This window comes from Haemaphysalis longicornis, unplaced genomic scaffold (genome assembly GCF_048455015.1).
Source record: "Haemaphysalis longicornis isolate Haplotype H1 unplaced genomic scaffold, Haemaphysalis longicornis Haplotype H1 scaffold_8, whole genome shotgun sequence".
NCBI classification, from domain to species: domain Eukaryota; kingdom Metazoa; phylum Arthropoda; class Arachnida; order Ixodida; family Ixodidae; genus Haemaphysalis; species Haemaphysalis longicornis.
The window spans coordinates 166,956,298-166,975,863 of record NW_027526445.1 but is presented as its reverse complement, the minus strand read 5'-3'; the positions used below and the strand labels follow the sequence as shown (position 1 = coordinate 166,975,863).

General features: G+C 48.0%; 1 protein-coding gene across 3 annotated transcripts; it reads right to left on the bottom strand.

The window, feature by feature from the left end:
• Nucleotides 1-1,452: 1,452 nt before the first annotated feature.
• On the bottom strand, nt 1,453-16,817 carry LOC144148692 (G2/mitotic-specific cyclin-A-like). Of its 3 annotated transcripts, none has more exons than XM_077680210.1 (8): nt 16,202-16,817; nt 15,199-15,331; nt 14,411-14,541; nt 13,271-13,494; nt 11,040-11,244; nt 4,830-4,943; nt 4,200-4,333; nt 1,453-1,963 (listed from the first exon to the last, which is right to left on the bottom strand). In XM_077680210.1, the coding sequence occupies exons 1-8, from the start codon at nt 16,397-16,399 to the stop codon at nt 1,915-1,917; spliced, it is 1,188 nt and encodes a 395-aa protein (XP_077536336.1). In that variant the 5' UTR covers nt 16,400-16,817; the 3' UTR covers nt 1,453-1,914. The 3 variants fall into 3 exon arrangements, with proteins under 3 accessions (XP_077536336.1, XP_077536335.1, XP_077536334.1); XM_077680209.1 differs by having other exon boundaries at nt 15,202-15,421; nt 16,202-16,809; XM_077680208.1 differs by having other exon boundaries at nt 15,199-15,421; nt 16,202-16,808.
• Nucleotides 16,818-19,566: the final 2,749 nt, after the last annotated feature.

Below are 19,566 nucleotides of genomic sequence, written 5' to 3'. Positions count from 1 at the left end.
TATAGTTATGCCTAAATTTGAAGCATATACAGTCATTATAACCTTTAAAAGAACATTGATTACATAGTTTTGAGACGACCTTCCTGATGACAGTGCCTGCACAACGCTTAGAGAATCTGTTCTGTATGGACGATGGACTTTGGAATTTTATGTTCGAGGATGTGATTTGAAACGAGTAAAATGCCATACGCTTCTGCCGTGTAAATACTGCTATGAAAATTTATTGTTTTAGTAACGCTAAAATTTGGTTCGTGCGCTGCACAAGAGACAGCAGAAGTTTTTTACGCATCACTTTAGAATTCTGCGCACCTGTACTTGTTTTGCAGGAACAGGAAGTGCTGCAGAATTGCACTCCTGGGTACCCTATTTTTTGTGAAACGGGGTTGCCCATGCTCGGAAGATGCCAGGAAATACAAGAATGTTGCTCAGCATGCAAAAAGGCAGGCAAACACTGTACCTAAAGCCACGGCCAGCGGCCACAACTGCAACCGTTACAGTGCAAAGATTCCATGCATGCTTCTCTCCAACGCGACAGGTGCCAATCACAACAGACCTACCATTAGACCGAGGATCAGATAGCGTATAATAAAATGCACATTCGCACAAATACTGTAGGTCTGGTAATATAAATATAAACATCCCTGACAGTGCAAAATCTCCATCAACATGATGTACAAGTCTTGAATATTCACTAATCCCAATTTTTGTGTGATAAAATTCTTTCAAATGTAGTTTTGTTCCTCAAGATTGGAATTTACTACCCTCCGACATTTTCATTCTAATAGTTTTTTCCATGACTTGGAGCATCGCCTGTTTCTCTTCTATGGTTGCCTCTTGTTTTGTACAATTATATTTTATGTACAGGTGCGGCCAACTTAATTGGAACAAGGATTCGCGAATATCACAAAACAATTATATCAGTGGTTTTACGACAGCTATTACCGGTTTGCAGCAAGCTTGTTCTACTAGGGAGGACTCATTTAAACACAAACCTATGCAGCCAGCCAGTTTCCGGAGGAAACTCCTGGAAATTTCAGAGTACCCACTCCTGCCTTTGCCAGTGCATTGGCTGGAGTATTGTGAAATAAATGTACCTACACATCGTTGGCTGTCATTTTGTGTGCTATTGTACTTGCGCAGAACACCTGACTTTCAACCTACAGGGTCAACTAATGCAGTTGCGTTTAGTGGAAGCTGAGTTGGAATGGTAGCGAGCAAGTTTATACTGTGGTCCTTCCACCTGGAAGGAGCAGAAAGTAACTGTAGACTGACAGCCAGTTAATGGCATCAACTCAGCAGTGAGTGTTGTCAGCAAGTCCCCCCCCCCCCTTTTTTGTAACCACTGAATCTGCCAAATTACAGCTTAACAAGTGCTTGCGTCCCTTTAGGAGGTTCACATCCACGGCGGCCTCTGTGTAGGCGCACGTGCAGCTGCGTAGAAATAGACTGAAATGACTTGAGTCGAAACAGACTTTGTAGGGTCATTTATTGGCCTGTTAAAAAAAACACTTGTCGCATTGTAAAATACTGCCCGACACCTTTGTACAGGACAATGGCTCCTGCATTGCATACAGCGACACAAGCTCAGTCCGAGAAAGGTTAAGAATAAAACCATATTACATCATGCAATAAAACCATAATACATCATGCATTGCGTTAATGCAGGGGGCTGATGGGATGAAGCACTATCAACTAGCATGGCGAAACAAGACTGGACAGCACAACAAAGGTAGTAGAGGTGCTGCTTTTTTTTCTTTTTTTCAGATTCGTTTCGCCGCTGTGTGTTCGGAGACAAGCCACGGAGACAAGCACTGGTGGTATGAAGAGCTGTGCACCACATGGCGCCAACGATGGAGCAGGAAGTTGCTCGCTGGAGAATTCTCTATTCACACTGGAGTCCCCTCTTTGGTCATCTTAGCATGGTAGTGTAGGGGACGGCTTGAGGTTGGCCACACAGTGGAACCTGAAGAAAATGAGACCGGCGTTAAAGGGGTTGTAGCACTCTGGAAAGGAAAGCGAAAGTGTGTGGGGGGGCCTCTTCTGCCTACCATGTTAGTTCTGATGGAATAGGCACTCTCCAGTTCACTACATAGACGCACAGAAATAATGCGAGCGAACAAAGGGATATAAAACCTAGGGAAGGCACAGTCTTCTCCTAGCCTTTCGTTTTACACATGCAGATATAAATCAACTCTGCAAGTTTATCATTAAGTAAATGAGCGAATGCGAATCTCAACCTTGTCTAGAGCCAGGCAATTGAGGACAAACAAAATGCGAGGCACAGATATCACAAGTGTGGCCACTTTCCGAGGCTATGTGCATGAAGCAAACACGAACAGAGATAAATGGCGTCAACAAACAACCAAGACGCACACAATCCCCCACAGAATGCAAGCTGTGTTCTCAGCCCAGCAATATTTCATTTGTGTAAGAGTGCAGACACAACCCCTCCCCATTTTTACTTCCCTTTCACAACACTGAACCTGTGGGAGAATCCAATGACTGGCAGCCCACTGGACATCCAGCAACTCGTGGCCTTTTTGGCTGCCGACAGACCCTTTGCAAAAAGGCGGAAAACACTGAGAATTTGGTAACACTGGTGGTGACCGCGACGACGCCATTAGAAAGGAAGCAGGTCATAGCAACGCCGTTGCGGTGGCACGTTTTCGCCCACGGCTTCACGAGTCTGTTGCCCCACGACGCGTATGCAATTACGTGGACGGTGGACGGTAGCTACTCCATAGAAACTCTGTGCTCGCAACGTTTTCGCTTCCTTTCTAATGGCGGCGCAGCGGGTGCACAGTGTTGCCAGAGTGGCTTGCTGCTTTTCCGCCAACGATTTGGCCATTTTGCAAAGGGTCTATTCATTTTGTGAATTCAGAATGGGGAACCACTCCCACTTCAAATGGCACAATAAAATCTTTTAGTACTGCCACCGTTCACTAGCCAAGTTTGAAACGAGATTCCTGGCCACATCCGCCACTAGCATGGGTGCTCAATGAGGCGCTTAATCTACAGGTTCTGATGTAAAAAAATAGACGCTTGACGAGCTTGTAATTCAAGTGAAATATACAACCAATGCAATATTCACACACCTTCAGTGTTCATCACTCCCAATCTTTCAAGGACTCAATATGTGCAGGTACACGCACAAGGCTTGTAAGGGATTCAGGGACAAGAATTCAAGGATATTGAAGGACTTGCAAGGCCCTGCCAAGGCATTTTCAAGGGTACAGGGGAGCATGCGTGCTATCGTTTCACTACTATTTTCACACGCCAAACGTTTGCTCCTGTACAACTAAAAAAAATCTTTAGAACAGCTCCACCCTTTGGGAGTGGACAAGTTTATGCCCACCCACAGTAATGCTGAGTGAGCTTTAGAAAAGCTATGCCATCTTGAACTTTTTCGAGCTCTGCAAATGCTCTGAATACAGTCTAATACCTTTGCCATTCTCATTCCCTAAATCTGTACATTAAAGGGGGGATTGACGACTCCACTGGCTCTGCCCAACATCGCACCCGTCAAAATAAAATATTCCAGTAAAGCTTAGGAGCTAGATGCACGGTGTTTTGCTTATCTGTGCTCATTTTCATTTTATCTTGGAGTGTCAGCACCATTCGTTTTAAAAACGTAGTGGGGCATAGCTATGGCGGGACAAAGCAACAGGAAGATACGTAAAATGAACAACAGGATCAGGCAATGCAGAAAGCAGTACGGAAAATTGGAAGGGGACCCATGCTAATTTCAGCCTCGTCCGATGCAGGGTTTTCGCTACGTACGAGCCATTGTATAAAGCAGCACGCCCGTTCTCTCAAGCTCACTTTAAACTGTACAAGCTGTATTAAGCAGCACCACTGCAGCCCCAAGCTGGCTTTTAAATTGCGAAGAGCATGTTTGGGATGGGGAACGTGCAGGGCCACACTGATAGAAGCCACAAAAACCCGGTCACGTTGTCCTATTAGTTGCCCAAAGAAATCGAGGGTTTTCAAGGACCGACGCAAAACAAGCATGCCACAGATGCGTTCCACGTCGCAGTCCATTTGCTTTTACTGCAAACACTGAACCCCTCACTCCCGAAGCCTATTGGCTGCCCCGTGCCCACGTCAAAGCACTCACTGCCCCTTTACAACCTTTGGAGTATCGCGAAATACCTGCCTCCTGGGAAGACTGCACGCCACAACGCAAAGAGTGCACTCACTTTGGTGTTTTGAACTTATCGTGTACTGCCCGTTGGGGGCGGGAGGGCGCATTGCAGAAGCTACTGTACAGCGAGTGGACGCACTCCCGGAAGGCGGTCACCTCGTAGCCAGAGTACTCCACAAGCTCCTGACCCTGCACACGGGGAAAAGAACACGGGCGGCACGCTTCACGACGGTCCCCAGACAGTGCACATCGCATGTGCAGGAAGTTTTCGTGCGTGTAGCTACGGAATGCCTGGTTGAAGGAACAGTTTTCATGTTGCCAGACTGGCATTTCAAGCCGAGCAGATTATTAATACACATGGGACAAACGACCACGAGAGGAAATTTTTTGAAAGCAGCTTGGAGCTAGCAGAATGGCACATGATAGGCTAGGGTTTAATGCAACTAAAGCAGTAGTAGCAAAAACCACTAGTTGCCATAGTGGAATTACCAAACTAAACATGGGATACAAGCGAGTTGCTTCACGTCTACTTTATGCAACAGTCTTTAAAAGCGAGCCAAAAAGTCAAAACGTCATGCAAGAATGCTTGATAAGCATGCAATTCAAGGTTGGGCATGGCGCGATGAAATACCCGATGCAGACGTGCCAGCAAAAGGACGAGAGTATGGTGCCTGCGAGAACTCACCCATGGATGCCTGCCGAGGGTGTGGTTTGCAAGGCAGAGAGCAGAGCCAGCAACAATGCTCGGCAGAAACTGCAGGTAGGGCACGTCGTCCAAAAGGGCCAGCTCGCACAGGTACTGCAGGGAAGAGAGGAACCTTCAGGCGCCAAGCAACGCGGCCGCCTGGCATGCTGCGAAAGCTAGGTCTTTCGCAGCAGAGGAGGAGCACACGATATCCGGTGCAAAGAGGCATTTCGAAAGCCAGCAGAACAATGAAACTAAGGCGCATTCAGTATAAAAACTATTCCAGTCATTATCAGCAGCAGCAGCCTATCTGCGCTCACTGCATGGCAAAGGCCTCTCCCATGGATCACCCATATCCCGGTCCTGTGCTAACTGCGACCAATATATCCCCGGAAACTTCTCGATCTCATCTGCCCATCTAACTTTCTGCCGCCCGCTGCCACGGATCCACTCTGTTACCCTTAATGACCAACGGTTATCTTGCCTCCGCAGTACATGCCCTGCCCACGCCCATTTCTTCTCATTAATTTCTACTAACACGCCCTTAACATGCGGTTGTTTCCTGACCCACTTCGCTCTCTTCTTGTCCCTTAATGTTACACCTATCATCTTCCATTCTATTGCTCGCTGCGTCGTCCCCAAGTTAAGGGGAAACGCGGGTCTTGGAATCCCGAAGTTTGGGCAAGAAATCGATTTTTCTAAACTGCCATTTTCGGAAAGTAGAGGTATTTTTTCTTCCTGTCAGCCAAATATCCAGACCCAGGAGTCTGTATTTGAGCCGTCATACCAATTTAGAGCACCGAAAACCACTAAAATCGGCCAGTATTTTATGCGAAAATTGCATTTTTCCACGGCTGGCCGCTCGGGTTCTGCATGCGCTATGACGTCCATCTTGGTCTCATTTGAAAGTGCGTCTTTCCGTTATCAAATCCCCGCCAGAACCGCTTCGTTTCGTGTTGCGAGTATACCCGGGGTAGAAAAAAAGACTGAAGCCACCGCCCAATTGGCTACTGACTGCACGTGACCGCAGGGCGCAATCTGACTGGCTGGGCGCTGTGGGTCGTCTGCTCGGCACACTCATCATGCACAGTGCAATGGCTCATGTACTCGTCTATGCGACGATCGGCAAAAGCACCGCACGACATAAAAATGAAGTAAACATGTCTATCGATAACAGAAAGGATGGACGAACAGCATTACAAAGCGCCTGGAATGCTCTTGGTGCGTGTCTGGCGACGAGTTACCGCGAGAACGGCGCCGAGACGGAGATAGGCTTAGCGCACCCGTGGACTGCTGTGACGATAGCGTTAGTGAGACGATTACACCCGAGGGTGTACCCATGTGCATTTCGGTGCATTGCAGTAGTGCATTGCACTAATATACAAGATAAAGAAATTATAAAGTGGAGGATGCCGCTTGCCGACGGCGCAGGGGAAGTGTATTCACTCTGTTATCAACGATGCCGCAGCGGGTCGGCCCGCATCCCGGCGCGCGCTTCCTCGTCGGCAAGATACCATACACATGAGTGATTTGAGAATAGAGAGTTTTAGCAGTACGTTCGTTACGTTCGTTCCGTTGCTACCGGGTTTACCGGGACCCGACTGCGCATGCGCGCGTACGTACCGGGTTCTTTCCGTAGAGTGAGACGGAAAACGTGTTTTAGCACTCCGTAGCGTCGTACCGTTCGTTCCGTGTGACGGCTGATTAGCCGAGTAGTTGCAAAAATCCGCACGCTAAAAATACGTAAATAAACAACGCAGTTTCCCCTAAAGCATTGCAAATCTAAAATAAATCGCGCTCGGCCGGACGCATTGTGAGGCAGGGGCTGCGGTGGCGGCGACGGCACCAGAGCGAGCGCAGGTGACGACATGGTCGCGCGCCGTTCACGTGGAGGAATGGCCTTGGCCTTGCCCGATTGAAGCGCTAGACACATGTACAATTGGTACACGCGATTCGTATGCGACTGATCGTTACGACTGTCACCACGACTAGTCGTACGCGTGAATTTGACACACATGGCCCGATGCGGGTGTGCGATGACTCGTCGGCGCCGCTCCGCCCACTGTTTTTGCACCATGGTCAACTACGACGATCGCTGAGCTGAATTTGTAGATTCCGCGGGTTTGTACGCAAGAAATGGATAAAGCAGGCAATCGTGAAGCGTTTTCTGCATCGGAAACAGTCCGCGCACACGCCGGTCGCGCCTGCCAGCTCGGCACACTCAGCGGCTCGAACCGGCGCAGACCACGGTAGCAACCGCTTGTCGCTGTTCTTCCAAATCAATCTGATCACTAAAACGAAGTTCCACCTGCGAGAACGTAGGTGTTAGTGTGGTGAAAAATTGTGCTAGGGATTGTTCTCGGGGCTTATTTTAAAAGCGGCGAACAGATATATCTGCCGCGATGCAAGCATATGCTGACCGGCCATGGATGCCGCGGCGCGCGGTGCGGCGAGGGCCGAGAGATGGCGATACCTGCCTCGGAAGCATCGAAACAGGCTACGCAGATGTCTCGGTCACCGGTCGCTCACGGCAGTTGTAGCTCAAATAAAGTTTCACATGCGAGAAAGGGGATGATAGTGAGGTGAAACGTTGTGTTACGGAGTGTCATTCGCAGTTGCACAGATAGCGGCGATCGCCAGGACGCTAAGCCTAAAGTTCTCAACACCCGAGCAAGCCGGTTGCGGGCTCCGGATACGGTAACACCGGTAACACGGAAGCAGAGCGCCGGGATAGACGCCGGCCGCGTACGGAACAAATGGCGCATGCGCAGTCGGGTCCCGGTAAACCCGGTAGCAACGTAACGAACGTAAGGAACGTAACGAACGTACTGCTAAAACTCTCTAATGATAAATGCTCGCACTGATCACAACGTGCAGGGGTGACGTGATATGTGAGTAGATAAAATCGAAAACGTGGTTATCCCACATAGCCAAGCGCATGCATGTCACAGAACAGTGTGGTGCATTACATTACCAGCCCCTTCGTTGCAACTCATTTCGCGCGATGCAAATCGCCCATTGCGACGAATGAAGCAGTAACATAACAAAAAAACGTTTACAACTGCGGTGCACGATGGGCACCTGAGCCTTGGTCGCCAAAAAGAGACGGCGTGCTGCCAACAGCGTAAAAATTGAAGCAACGTTCTGGCTTTGCTTTTGTTCAGTTTTTCTGCCAAGTGCCATCTGTCTAATAGAATTTCACAATTTTTTCATGAACTGAGTTCAGTAAACTTGGTATGCTCGTGTTGAGCGAAAAGAAAGCTACATTCTAAAGCATTTCGCCTTTTCACATGCTCAATAAATAAAACTTACTTGTAGTAAAGCTCCAACTGCGATTTTCTCAGCTTCCCTTTTTTTGCATATGTGCCTAGCCTTACACAGGTTTTCAGGTCGTTTTTTTAAAGGATTTCTATAGACTTTATACCGCTGAATTCGGGATGAAATGAACTGCATGCTGATGCTATTTTAATTGGCTCAATGGGCCTCAAACAAATGTTATGAGTGATAATATGAGCTCATTAGGTTTTCTGAAAAGTGTACTTGACATAGACTAATTCTATCCAATAAACTATCTTTACAGGAATACAAATACCATTAGCATGCATGGCAGGTCTTAAGCTACACATCCATACCATTTATTTTCAAAAGATTTGAACAAAAAGCCCCTTAAAACGGCCCGTAAGAAATTACTTAATTAGGCTCCAGTACTTTCTTTGTAATCAAAATAGTTATGTCACATGAAAACTAGTTACATATTTGAAATGAGGAAAACAGAACACGTATGCACAGTGATTTTCATTATCATAGACCAATTAAAAAAGTTCATTTTAAGACCCTCGTCCGTGGCTTTCAAAATCAATTTTTTTATTTCTTTGTGGATTTCGATTAAATTGGCCCAGAAACTGGAAATGCTTCTATAATAACACCATAAAAATTTCAAAGTAATAGCTCGAAAACTTTTTATTTATTAAATTTTCTTTCTGTTCCGCTTGTGCCGAGCTTTAGCGGCTTATAAAACACGATAGGAAACTTGTTCGAAGTGCTTTGCATTCCCAAATGAATGGACGAGGTAGTGATAGTGTTATATTTTTTTTTACAACACAATGTTTTTAGTTTTAATTTTTTTAGAGGTTAGTGTAAAACATGCATGTCGAGTGTGAACGACTAGTTGAATAAAATTACAAAAAAAAACAAATCTGGAAAACCAAGAGTGTCACGTCCTGAACTGTTCTTCAAGAAATGTAATGCAAAAAACGGAATCAAAATAGACTCAGCAGTCACAAAGAAATCCCCGAACAAGCAACCGAGGTGGCATAAAAAAAACTTGAGAAAACGGCTTCCGAAGTTGCAGCATAGGTTTCACTTATCAAAAGTCGCCAGGGTTGTAGCCTTTCGTGTCCTTTTGAACATGGGGCTTTTGGAAGGCCTTGCCTTGACATTGGAGTGGCTTTTACGCCATTCTCTTTCCACAAAACAGTTTCAGCTTCCCTGTGAAGGTAGCCCAGTTTAGACCAAATGGAGAGGGAGATGGTTTTCAATGGGCTTTCAATGCAAAAGAGGTTAGCTGGTTGGCTGTATCGCACTGGACAACTTCCCTTTGCAGTGTTGTCCCCATGGCAACAAGTGAAGCATTTTTTTTTACTTAAATTTGAAAATGAGGCTTGGCTTCTTTCTTGCATTGAGCAGATACGTGCAGGTGTTCATTGCCAAAACTGTGCATACCACAAGGATGCAAATGAGCTACTTTGAAGCTTGGTATAATATTCTGCATAACTCCAACTTCAATGCCAGAGCATTTTTTAACTACTTTTGACATTCAAGGCATCCAATATTTCTCGCAGCACAGTCAGTATGCCTTAAGCGATAGATATATGCATCGGTATTAAAAATTTCCCTTAAAAATTCCCTGTTAAATGCTGCGACAGAAAGGTAAATTTTTAACGCAGAGAACATATTTTTATTCCTATATTCCCAACTCAAACCTGTTTGCATGATTATTAGAAGTGCACGGGAAACGTTGCGCAAGAAAGGCGATATGACTCGCGCATCGCAGCGCACGCTTACCGCGACATATCGTACTTTGATTATCCCTGACATGGCTCGTCAGGTCGCTTTTAAGATTAAATCTAACGTTGTAGGTACTAATTACAACTACTGGCATTCAATCGTAACCGGTTGCCCAGTCATGTGATGCTCCAATGCACGTCGGCTATGCCGTGCGCGCCGCAGTGTTTGACGCGTCGACCGTTTCTTTCCCAAGACTAGTGGGCCCACAGTCAAACATAGCAATAACTAAGCGTGTAAACATCGCAAATCATATTAAAAGTTCAGAACCGCTATCGCAAGCGCGCACATCGCATGTCACCCTTCGGGGTCTGGAGACGGTAGTCACGGGCACCACGAAGCGTTCGAGGACCTCCGCCTTTCGACTCCGCTCAACTTCCCGTAATCTGGCTCGTGATCTCAGGCATTCCCATCGCGATAACGTCCGTGTTGAATACCACAGACTGAACAGAATCTTGTCCGAGCGAAGCAGTGAAAATTAACTCAAAATGCGCAGTACGGAGTTCATGCGACCGCCATCTTGCGTTGCCGCCGCGACACCCAATCAGAAGGGTCGTTCTAGCGCGCCCCGACTAGAGGGCCAATAGCTCTTCAGCATCTATTTCTAGCTTCGGTTGTGCGTCGTTTCTTTTATGCTGTTTGTGCGTTTGCGAATGAACGAAAATAAAAGAGACGAGCGGAACCGGAAAGACGATCGCTCGGCCGATCTAACGATATCAAAATGGCCGCGCCCGGTGTCACCGTTGGGAAGATACAGCGCTCCGAAAATTGCCGTTTTTTTCACCCTTTTGCGCTGATATTTTGTGACCGCAGCTGGCAAAAGTATTTTTTTATGCCACTTCGCGAGACTTTTCAGTGGAAAAACGTTGCAGACGCACAAAATAGGAAACATAGAAGCCGAATATGTGGCTTTCAAAAAAAAAAAAACGATGTTTTGGTCATTTTTCCGAAGTTGAAAGCCGCGCCCCCCCTGAAGATGAACCCTTTTAGTGACGCTCGAAGGTTCTGCCCCGTAGGCGAGTAGCAGCAAGGTGCAACTGTCATTCGCTTTCTTCTTCAGGGACACCGCCTCCCAATACAGAAGTCAGCCTTGCCAAACTTTCAGCTCAGCTGAACAGGCAGCAACAGCAGGGAAAAGTTACGTACGTGGCCGAGATGCTTGGCCGTGTCTGGTGCGTGGTTCACTTGGGCAAAGCACAGCAGGAAGTAGTTGATCGTGGGGACGGCCATGTGGAAGGAGAGAGTTTTGAGCACTCGATGCTCCATCCTGAGAACTTGCCCGTGCGTGTAGGCGTAATCCGTGATGTAGACAAATTCTTTCACCTCGGGAGTATAGATCTCCTCGATCTTGCTGCATTGCAAAAAATGGTAAAGCTCAGTTGAAACGCAAATCTAGATATAGCTTCCTGAAAAACATTTAGTCACAAATGCAAGGTTATTGAACGTATGGCCAATTTATGCGAGTGTGTAGCTGCCAATAGTTTCGAACAGTTTCATCAAGCAGTATAGAAATCGTTGTTCTGTGCACATGGTGTGCAAGATCTTTACCCTGTAATGCACAAACACTGAAAATCAGATAAAAATTCTAATGTGTTTTTACAATATAACTTACGACTCCAATAAAAAAGGAAGAAATTTTTTTTCTCTCCCGTGGTTATCATAAATAATGTATTACGTGCCCATAAAAAGTAATTATATATGTATACCTACAAATATAATGTGGGTAAATAATGTATCATTTACCCACTTATATGTTGGTATTTGTATACCTACATATAAAGATTCGCTTATGTTTCATATGCCCATAAAAATTAGTGTAAATCTGTCAGAAGTGCTTATGATGGAGGAAGCCATCTCTCAAACTGTATCTGGAACAATGCAGCCAATTATGGAACTATAGCTTCTTAAAAATGTTAAGGAGGTATCATGAAGGATACAGTGGGCATTTCTTGGTAGTCTAAAGGCCAAGGTGCGAGCAACGAAGAATTGAAGGATCGCATATCATATGATACACTGGGCATTACAGGGTTAAAGGAGCCATGAAGACAAAACACAAGTTTAGTTCATTCAAAAGATTGCCTCGTTAGAATCATGCTGACACCTCTTTTAAAGTAAACTTCGTCCAAATAAGCTATATAATTAGGGAAAAAGGGAATGACCATGCGACTCACTCGCTCATTTCCCACAACAGAGCCTATGATGTCATTCGAGCCAGCTCTGCGATTGGCGGAGGCAGACGAAAGCAAACGCAAATTAGGCAGAGCTTATAAGCTTGCAGAACGAGCTATTTGCGCGTAAATTTAGGGTACATTCTTTTTAAAGCAGCAAGAATCGTGGTACAACCGTGGAAGTTACGAAATCACACGTATACATAGAAGTACCGATGCGTACTGCTGTTGGTACTGCGCGCACTATGCTTGGTTTAGCTGCACAGGACTGCGGGGCTTTGGGTTTGTCTCAGACGACACTGGCTGATTAACGCAAGCAAGGGTGTCTTACGTGACGAAATTTGTCGAGCGAGCACTGTGTTTCACGAAGCGAGTATTTTCTCCCTGAACAAAAACAAACCAAAGGCAGAAAACGGCTTGCCACGCTATGATGGCGCTATCTAGGCTGACTAACAGTAAACGAGGCTCCGTGCGGGAGGAGGACAGTCGATTCCAGCCGTGCCGCAAATGGCTGCAGAGCGGTCGGTTCCTGTGATGTCATTGCAGACCAAGAAAATGCACGATTTAGCGGGAAAAGCAAAATTTTAACTTCCATTGAATTATTTATCATTGAATATCATCGTTTCCATACGGACAAGCGCTGGGGGCACTATAAAACACGAAATCTTTGGAATAAAATAAACTTAGTTTGTCTTCGTGGCTCCTTTAAGTGCCCTGAAACAGGCGGTGCCAGCCTCTCAGAGAGATCAGGGGCGGAATTCTCGAGTTTTGTCCCTTTTGCGTCCCTTTACAAAGTGTCCCTTTTGGCAAGCCCTGATTGGCTAAAAGCAAACAACCGGAAGTGACGTAACGCAAGCGCAACAAACCTACTGCCAACGCCCACTGCTTAACCGGAAGTACGTCACCATGAAAGGGGCTCAAAAGGGACGTTTTCAAAAGGGACAGTTACGAGAATACTGACCCAGAACACCCAGTGTGTGAAAATTGATAAAAAATTTGCTGCAAATAGTTAACACATGTGCAGTGTGCACTTTTAAGTGGTACTACAACTCAAGCCAGCAATTTTGTGTTGGGGATTATTACATTAGCACCAAAGTAACCAAGACCAGATTCAGATTGCAGTAACACGTGTGCAGCTCCCAGCAGGCAAACTCAAATAGTGCCCGACACTTTCGCAGAGCAGTACATTCCAAACGAGAGCACCCTTACGCAGCTATGAGAAGTGAAGCCGCGCCGACGAGTTGGAGCTTGTTGCGCACCACAGACATGCTGGACAGGAAGCTGTCGACGTACGAGACCGCCAGAAACAACGTCTCCGCGTGAAACTTGTACTCGTGGGCCACCTCCACCAGCCAGTCAACGAGGATGGTGCGCATGGAGGAGGCGATGTCCGGCTGCTTTTTCATGTAGTTTGCCTCCGGCCTGAACTTCAACTGCGAGGAGGAAGAGAAAACAGGAACACATCCAGTCATGAATAAAGTGAAACGAGCCCTTCAAAACAGCGCAACGCTGCGAGTGGGCAAAGAAAAGGTGACGCTGGTTTGCAGTAAAGCAGAAAAAGTAAGTGATCAGTAAAGGCGGCTACGTTAAAGGCCAACTGCACTCAAAATTTTGACGACTTGAAAACACCATTTCTCTATAGCCTGCCGAAAAAGAAAGCAAGATGCAACGACAGCTGAAATACGCGCGTGGACGCCGCAAGCGGTCAGCAGAAATCGGCGGTTTCGAAAGCAAAATAGAGAAGAGCGCGGCCATTGCAGTGACGTTGCAGCCATCCAGCGAGCGGCCAGACAGTGAGCGCCTCGGGAACAAGCCTGCACGCAAGCTCTACGTGAGCACGGAGCAGCAAATGGGCGAAGCATGTGCAGCGGAGCTCGACTGGTTTTCCAGCTGCATGACTGGCCAGAAGAAGCCCCCGTCGGCTGGGACGTCATGGCTGTTTATGCGATCCTCCGGTAGGTGCAGCGTGGTCTGCGGTGGAGCTTTTTTAAACGCTTCTGACTGATTAACGAGGCGTTTCACGGGGCTACCACCCATGTCCCATCTGATTTGGTGGTACTTACTACACATTAAAAATAAATTTGGTCGAGGTGAAATTCAAGTGTAGTTGGCCTTTAACTACACCTTTAAAAGCACGACCGCAGTGCCACACGTCCAGGAATGTTTTCTCACAGCCACACAAGTACGCAGCAAATAAGTAAACACGAGGTGCAACGACATCGAGCTCTCATGCAACGGAATTCGGGTTTCCATTTGTGTAGTGTGCACAGGATAAGGAAAATTTGCGAGGAAGCGCACAACTGGAGTTCAACACAGGACTGACATCGCAGAAAGTCCCCAGAAACTCGCCTCTCGGTCCCGCAGGTAACCGTAAATGTCCTGTGAATACTCCACACTGGACTCGAGTTCCCGAAGATCCGAGTAGCACATGGGCTCGAGGGCGTGCAGGGGTGTGCCCAGGACCATGGGAGACTCCCCCACTGTTGCAGAGAAGCACAGCGAAGGCAATTAGGCAATCTGAACTGCTGGTGAAAAACAAAGGTGGCGTCTTTTATCTCAGCAACCGTGAAAATTAACATCGGAAATTTCTCATGGCAGTCGCCTCTCATTGGCTAAGCACACCATGCAGAGATTCTATGGGATATTTTCTACAAAGCCGTGTTTGCAGCTTCCCCTGAAGCACTGCAGCATAGTACTTGGTTTTAAACCAGAAGGCTCAGGTTTGAATCTGACATGGCAATGTTTTTTTTTCTTTCAGAATTTTTCGGTCATCGTGATTTTTCTAATACTTTTTTTTACCCTGATTTTACTATATCGAGAGATTGATGCACAAGACTTCTAGAATGGGTTGAATTACGTTTAATATAGGTTGTGTTCTGTGTCGGGATGGGTTAGATTAGGTTTGTTGCAGTTGGGCTGGATTTGGGTAGGTTACAACGCGTTCGGTTAGGTTACGCTAGGGTCGGTGACGTTGCGTTATGTTAGGACACGTTGGGACGTTATATTGAGCAAATTTTAGGTCAGCCAGCTTTTATGGAAACTGCCGTGAGAATTTCGCGGAGGTTATTCTTACGGCTGCCGTGAGATTAGACGCAGCCACAAAGCAAGAGGGAGGACATTTGATGCCCGCTACTTGCCGCCTCCTTCGCACTCCATGCCGCAGTCCGGCGACATCGGCGTTTCTGGAACCACATTTTTTGGCGCTGCTGGAATTGCAACGCAGACGGGGGCCAGCGGGGAAGGGGGCCTTCCAGCAGGTGCGCCGGCTGTCTGTGGTTGTGCGGCGGCAACATCGCAAGAGTCGTCGGTATCAGTCGATGCTCCTAATGGCGCTGACCGCCTGACAGCAGCTGCAGCTTGCTGAAAATTTTTAAATAAGGGGCGGAAGGCGCAGTGGCTTTGTCATATCAGCTAGTCGAAAATACTGCCGTTTACCCATAGCCATGCCGACTTCGTTTCGGAAGCCTAGTTGATAGCGGGACGGCCGAGTGTTTACCGATACGGCAAAGGAACACAATTCTCAGCATGTGAAGGGACATTGCCCGTTTAGATGAGGAGTACTTCGTTCTGGGCAGGGGACAACACGCGTATCAACACCGCGAAAATCAAACAGCTTGCTTAAATATTGCTAATAGGCACTACCGTCACGCTGCAGAGAGGTTAGTGAACGAGCCTGATGAACAACAAACATTACCAAACACGTTTTTTTTTTTTAGAAGAAAAATGTCCGGAATAGAGGGGAAGCGATAACTCGTGTCTCGCGCAGGTGGTTCCCGAGCAGAAAGCCCAAATACTAAATCCCTTGCAAAGGGAAAACAATATCTCATCTAAAAAGCAGCAGGCACGGCAGGACTACTCAAGGCGACATCAAGCAACTACAAATATGAAATTAAAGCAAGCACTGCACACCGCTTCCACGTTAACAGTTATAACGTCGGACGAAATACGAGTCGCAATGCGTGCCATTACCAATTTCAAATACCACAACAAAAAGAAACCACAGCGCCCGTGTGACTTTAACGCAAATATGTTCGTATAAATGAGAGAGGCCGCACCGGCAAGCAACACATGCGCGACAACAAACAATGGTCGCGGACGCTAGGCACGCCAGAGAGGCGATGGCCAGAATGTCAGCCCTACCTGCTTTGCGCAGTCTCGCCTGGGTAACGGCTTCTCGTCGACAACGGCGTTATCTTGCAGGCATCCCAGAGCTTGCCTTGTGTGAACGGCCTGCCCGGCAGCCTTTTCTCCATTCCCGGTTGGCTTGTAGGGCTGGTTGAGAGGCCTCGAGTTTTCGTCAGCGTAGCCAACGTTCACGCTTGCATTACGCCTGGTCATGTTTGAAGACTTTTTCCAGCGGCGAAGCTCGCTGCTTCGCGGAGGTGGTTCACCAGCTGGTCGTCTTTAGTGGCCGTCGTCCAGTTGATTCCTGTGGCGGGCTGCTTTGCGAGCGGTCGCTGGCTGCCGGAATACCTGGAGCGGGTTGGTCGGCCCCGAAAAACGACCGCTACCTTGAGCAGCAGCCACGGCTGAATGGCCCTCCCCTAGCTGAGTGAGAAACGTTAAATTCCGCGCATGCGTTTGTTGCACACAAACGGACCAATCCCGTTCGCCCACTTTGCCCAACGTGACGTGTACAGGTGCCGTCAGAAGTAATTGGAGCACGGGAACTGTGGCCGAACCGTATCGGAGCGCCGTGTAGCTGCACCGGCGGTAAACGAATGTCGAGAACACGCATGCGCGCCTTCCGACGGCGATAGCCCATGTATACCTCGAAAACCACTTCTTGGAGCATTGTTCGCAGCATAGTGGGCTCGGTGATGGCGCTGATAGCGCACACACCTAAAAATACTTGAAAGAAAAACTGTTACTGCCGGTTCCAGTGATGACGCGCCGTTTTTCGGGAAGCTCGCGAGCGCTGCGAGTGTGCCAGAGGCGTTGGGAAATGCGACTCTGCTATCAGCGCCATCGCCGAGCCCAGTACGCTGCGAACAATGCTGGAAGCTAGGTTAAAAGAAGTGGTTCGCCAGGTATACATGGGCTATCGCCGTCGGAAGGCGCGCGTGCGTGTTCTCGACATTCATTTACCGCCGGTGCAGCTACACGGCGCTTCTTCTTTCCTTCTTCTTTTTTTTTTTTTAACGCGAAGGCTGCGCCCGGTGGCGAAAGGTGGCGCTCGCTTCAGTGATTTTGGCGGGAAAACGGAGTTAGAGCCGTTGGAGGCATCGCCCGAAGTTGCCCATCTGTATGAAGTTGCCCACTTGTGGCACACCATTCTTCAGTTGGATACGTCCAAGGACACCACAGGTCTTTTGCTAACCAAACAGTTGCAGTTTGTATTTTTTTTCACCTAAGCCAACAGAAAATTCAATAAAAGAATTCTGCTTGTTCCAAGGGATTCGCTCGAACATGTGCATCCCCAGCCATTTATAGCATGGCGCAAACTGAAATAATTAACACAAGTCAGCAAGTTGTTCAGAAGGAACAGTGCACTGAAATTGATCTTAATATGGGAATGAGATGTGTCTTTTAGTCACAGTCATTTTCAGTGTAGTTTTCTTTTTTGCTTGCATGCATAACTACATATTCAGTGGTTGCAGGTTTGCATGAAAAGTAAACAGACACAGCTGTCAAAAGATGTGGACACACTTTATTATTGAGGGTACATGGGTACTGGGTTCAGACCTTGAAATTTATTTATACTCTAAAAAGAATGATTTTACGCAGTGTCATCCTCTTGCAGGCAATAGTTCATCGTACCCTCGTTTGCACAACGCCAGCAATCGCAGCATAGGCCTCCCTGCACTCCTTCCCGTCGTGCTGCAAACCTTAATGTCGAAAGGAAACAAAATACAGGGTATACCCACAAGTGTTTTGTAACGACAAGCCTATCATTGATTGACAAGAAAACAGCGTGGGTTGCTAAGGCATTTTGCTACAAAAGGCACTGAAACAAGGCAGGTTTCATGCAGTATTATTGTGGACCCGTAGAGCACTTTCTGCAAGAAGAGCTCGATAGTCGTGTATACGATGCACACCAACGGTGGGACCTATCGATGTACTCTTTCCAGACATGCCAGGCAGACAGGCCGAGAGGTGATCGAAGCGTTTAACATTTGAAAACTGGGAGGCGATTGTGTTAGCCAAACGTCGCTAGCACTTTGTGACAGTTTGCCTTCTTAACCAGTACATGCCACCAAACACGAGTGCGGCATTGAACTCGATGTTCCTTATTTATGCAACTCTGTTATCAGCTCGGCAATGGTTCATAGTTGAAGCGTCAAGTGTGTCAAGTAAAAGGCTTTACCAGTGTTCGCTATGTGAGGGGGGAGGAAGGGCAAGGAAGTATGCCCCAAGTGGAATGCGTTCTCTCTTTTCTTCTGTTGATGCCAACGTTTATGATCAGTGTGCATTCCACAAATAAAGTAGTTGTGAGTCAGCACTCGTTTTGTCTGCTCCCTTCGTCCCCATCTTTCTCGTGCTGTTGTTAAGATGACACATACCAACTCGCCCAGCTCGCCACCCTGGATATGCTACGGTTTGCTATGCTACGCTAGTAAAATATGAGCAACCACATGTAAAGCCATACGATAAAAAAGCTTTCAAAGTGGGACTTACTGCAATAACTTCTTGTGCAAGAAGTTACTGCGGTAAGCACTCAGAATGATAAAAAACTCCCCCCACCTCCCCGAAGGGGATCGTGCAGAAATGCGAATGCATTGGGTGCACCGATGAGTGCGCTGCGGCAAGCAGTAACGGAGAGAGGCGTGCCACGGCCGCTCGATGGAAACTAGGTTCCATCGAGCGGCCGTGGGCGTGCGCTCCACTGCATTTATATAGATTTTCCGAGCGCAGCGAGCGGAGAGAGGGTACGCGGAGAGGAGAGAGAGACCCGCGCAACACGCCCGCCCCGCGCGCGAGCTCTCTCTCCCGCCGAGCTCCGCGATGCGAGCGCCCTCACACGCCCGAGCGCGCTCCTCCTCTCCACTCACTCTCCGCTACTCCGCCCGAGCTCCGCGATGCGAGCGCCCTCACACGCCCGAGCGCGCTCCTCCTCTCCCCTTGCCCTCCGCTACTCCCGCCCGAGCTACCACCTGCTCCGCGGTTGCTAGGCGCGCCACAGCTGTTGCTAGGGGCGAGGAAGAGCGCGGAGAGATAACACCTGCGTGCGCACGCCGACGGAGCACGACAACCCCCGACTGTAGCGGCGCGGGTCCGCCGCGCCGAGACGACGACGACGACGACGAAGGCAGAACTACGAGGCGCGCGCTCACGTGCGCTCGCGCTGGAGGAATGCAGGCGCACGCCGACGGAGCACGGCAACCCCCGACTAAGAAATGCATTCGCATTTAAAAACCAACTTGATGTTGGTAAGCTGAGTCCAATCGTAGTGCTGTTGCACGGGCAAAACGTTTTTGGCAGCAGGCGCCCGGAATTGCAGAACCAAGGAGTACATCTCAGAGCAGATCATGGGCTTGCGGCAGAACCAGGCTGCAACAGGCTCC

Coding starts and splice junctions, on each gene's coding strand:
- LOC144148692 (XM_077680208.1), bottom strand. CDS start 16,399: ATGACCAGGCGTAATGCAAGCGTGAACGTTGGCTACGCTGACGAAAAC. Junction 4,944..11,039: donor CGGCCAAGCATCTCGGCCAC/GTACGTAACTTT, acceptor TCTTCCCTGCAG/TACCTGTGCGAGCTGGCCCT. Junction 1,964..4,199: donor GATAAGTTCAAAACACCAAA/GTGAGTGCACTC, acceptor CATTTTCTTCAG/GTTCCACTGTGTGGCCAACC.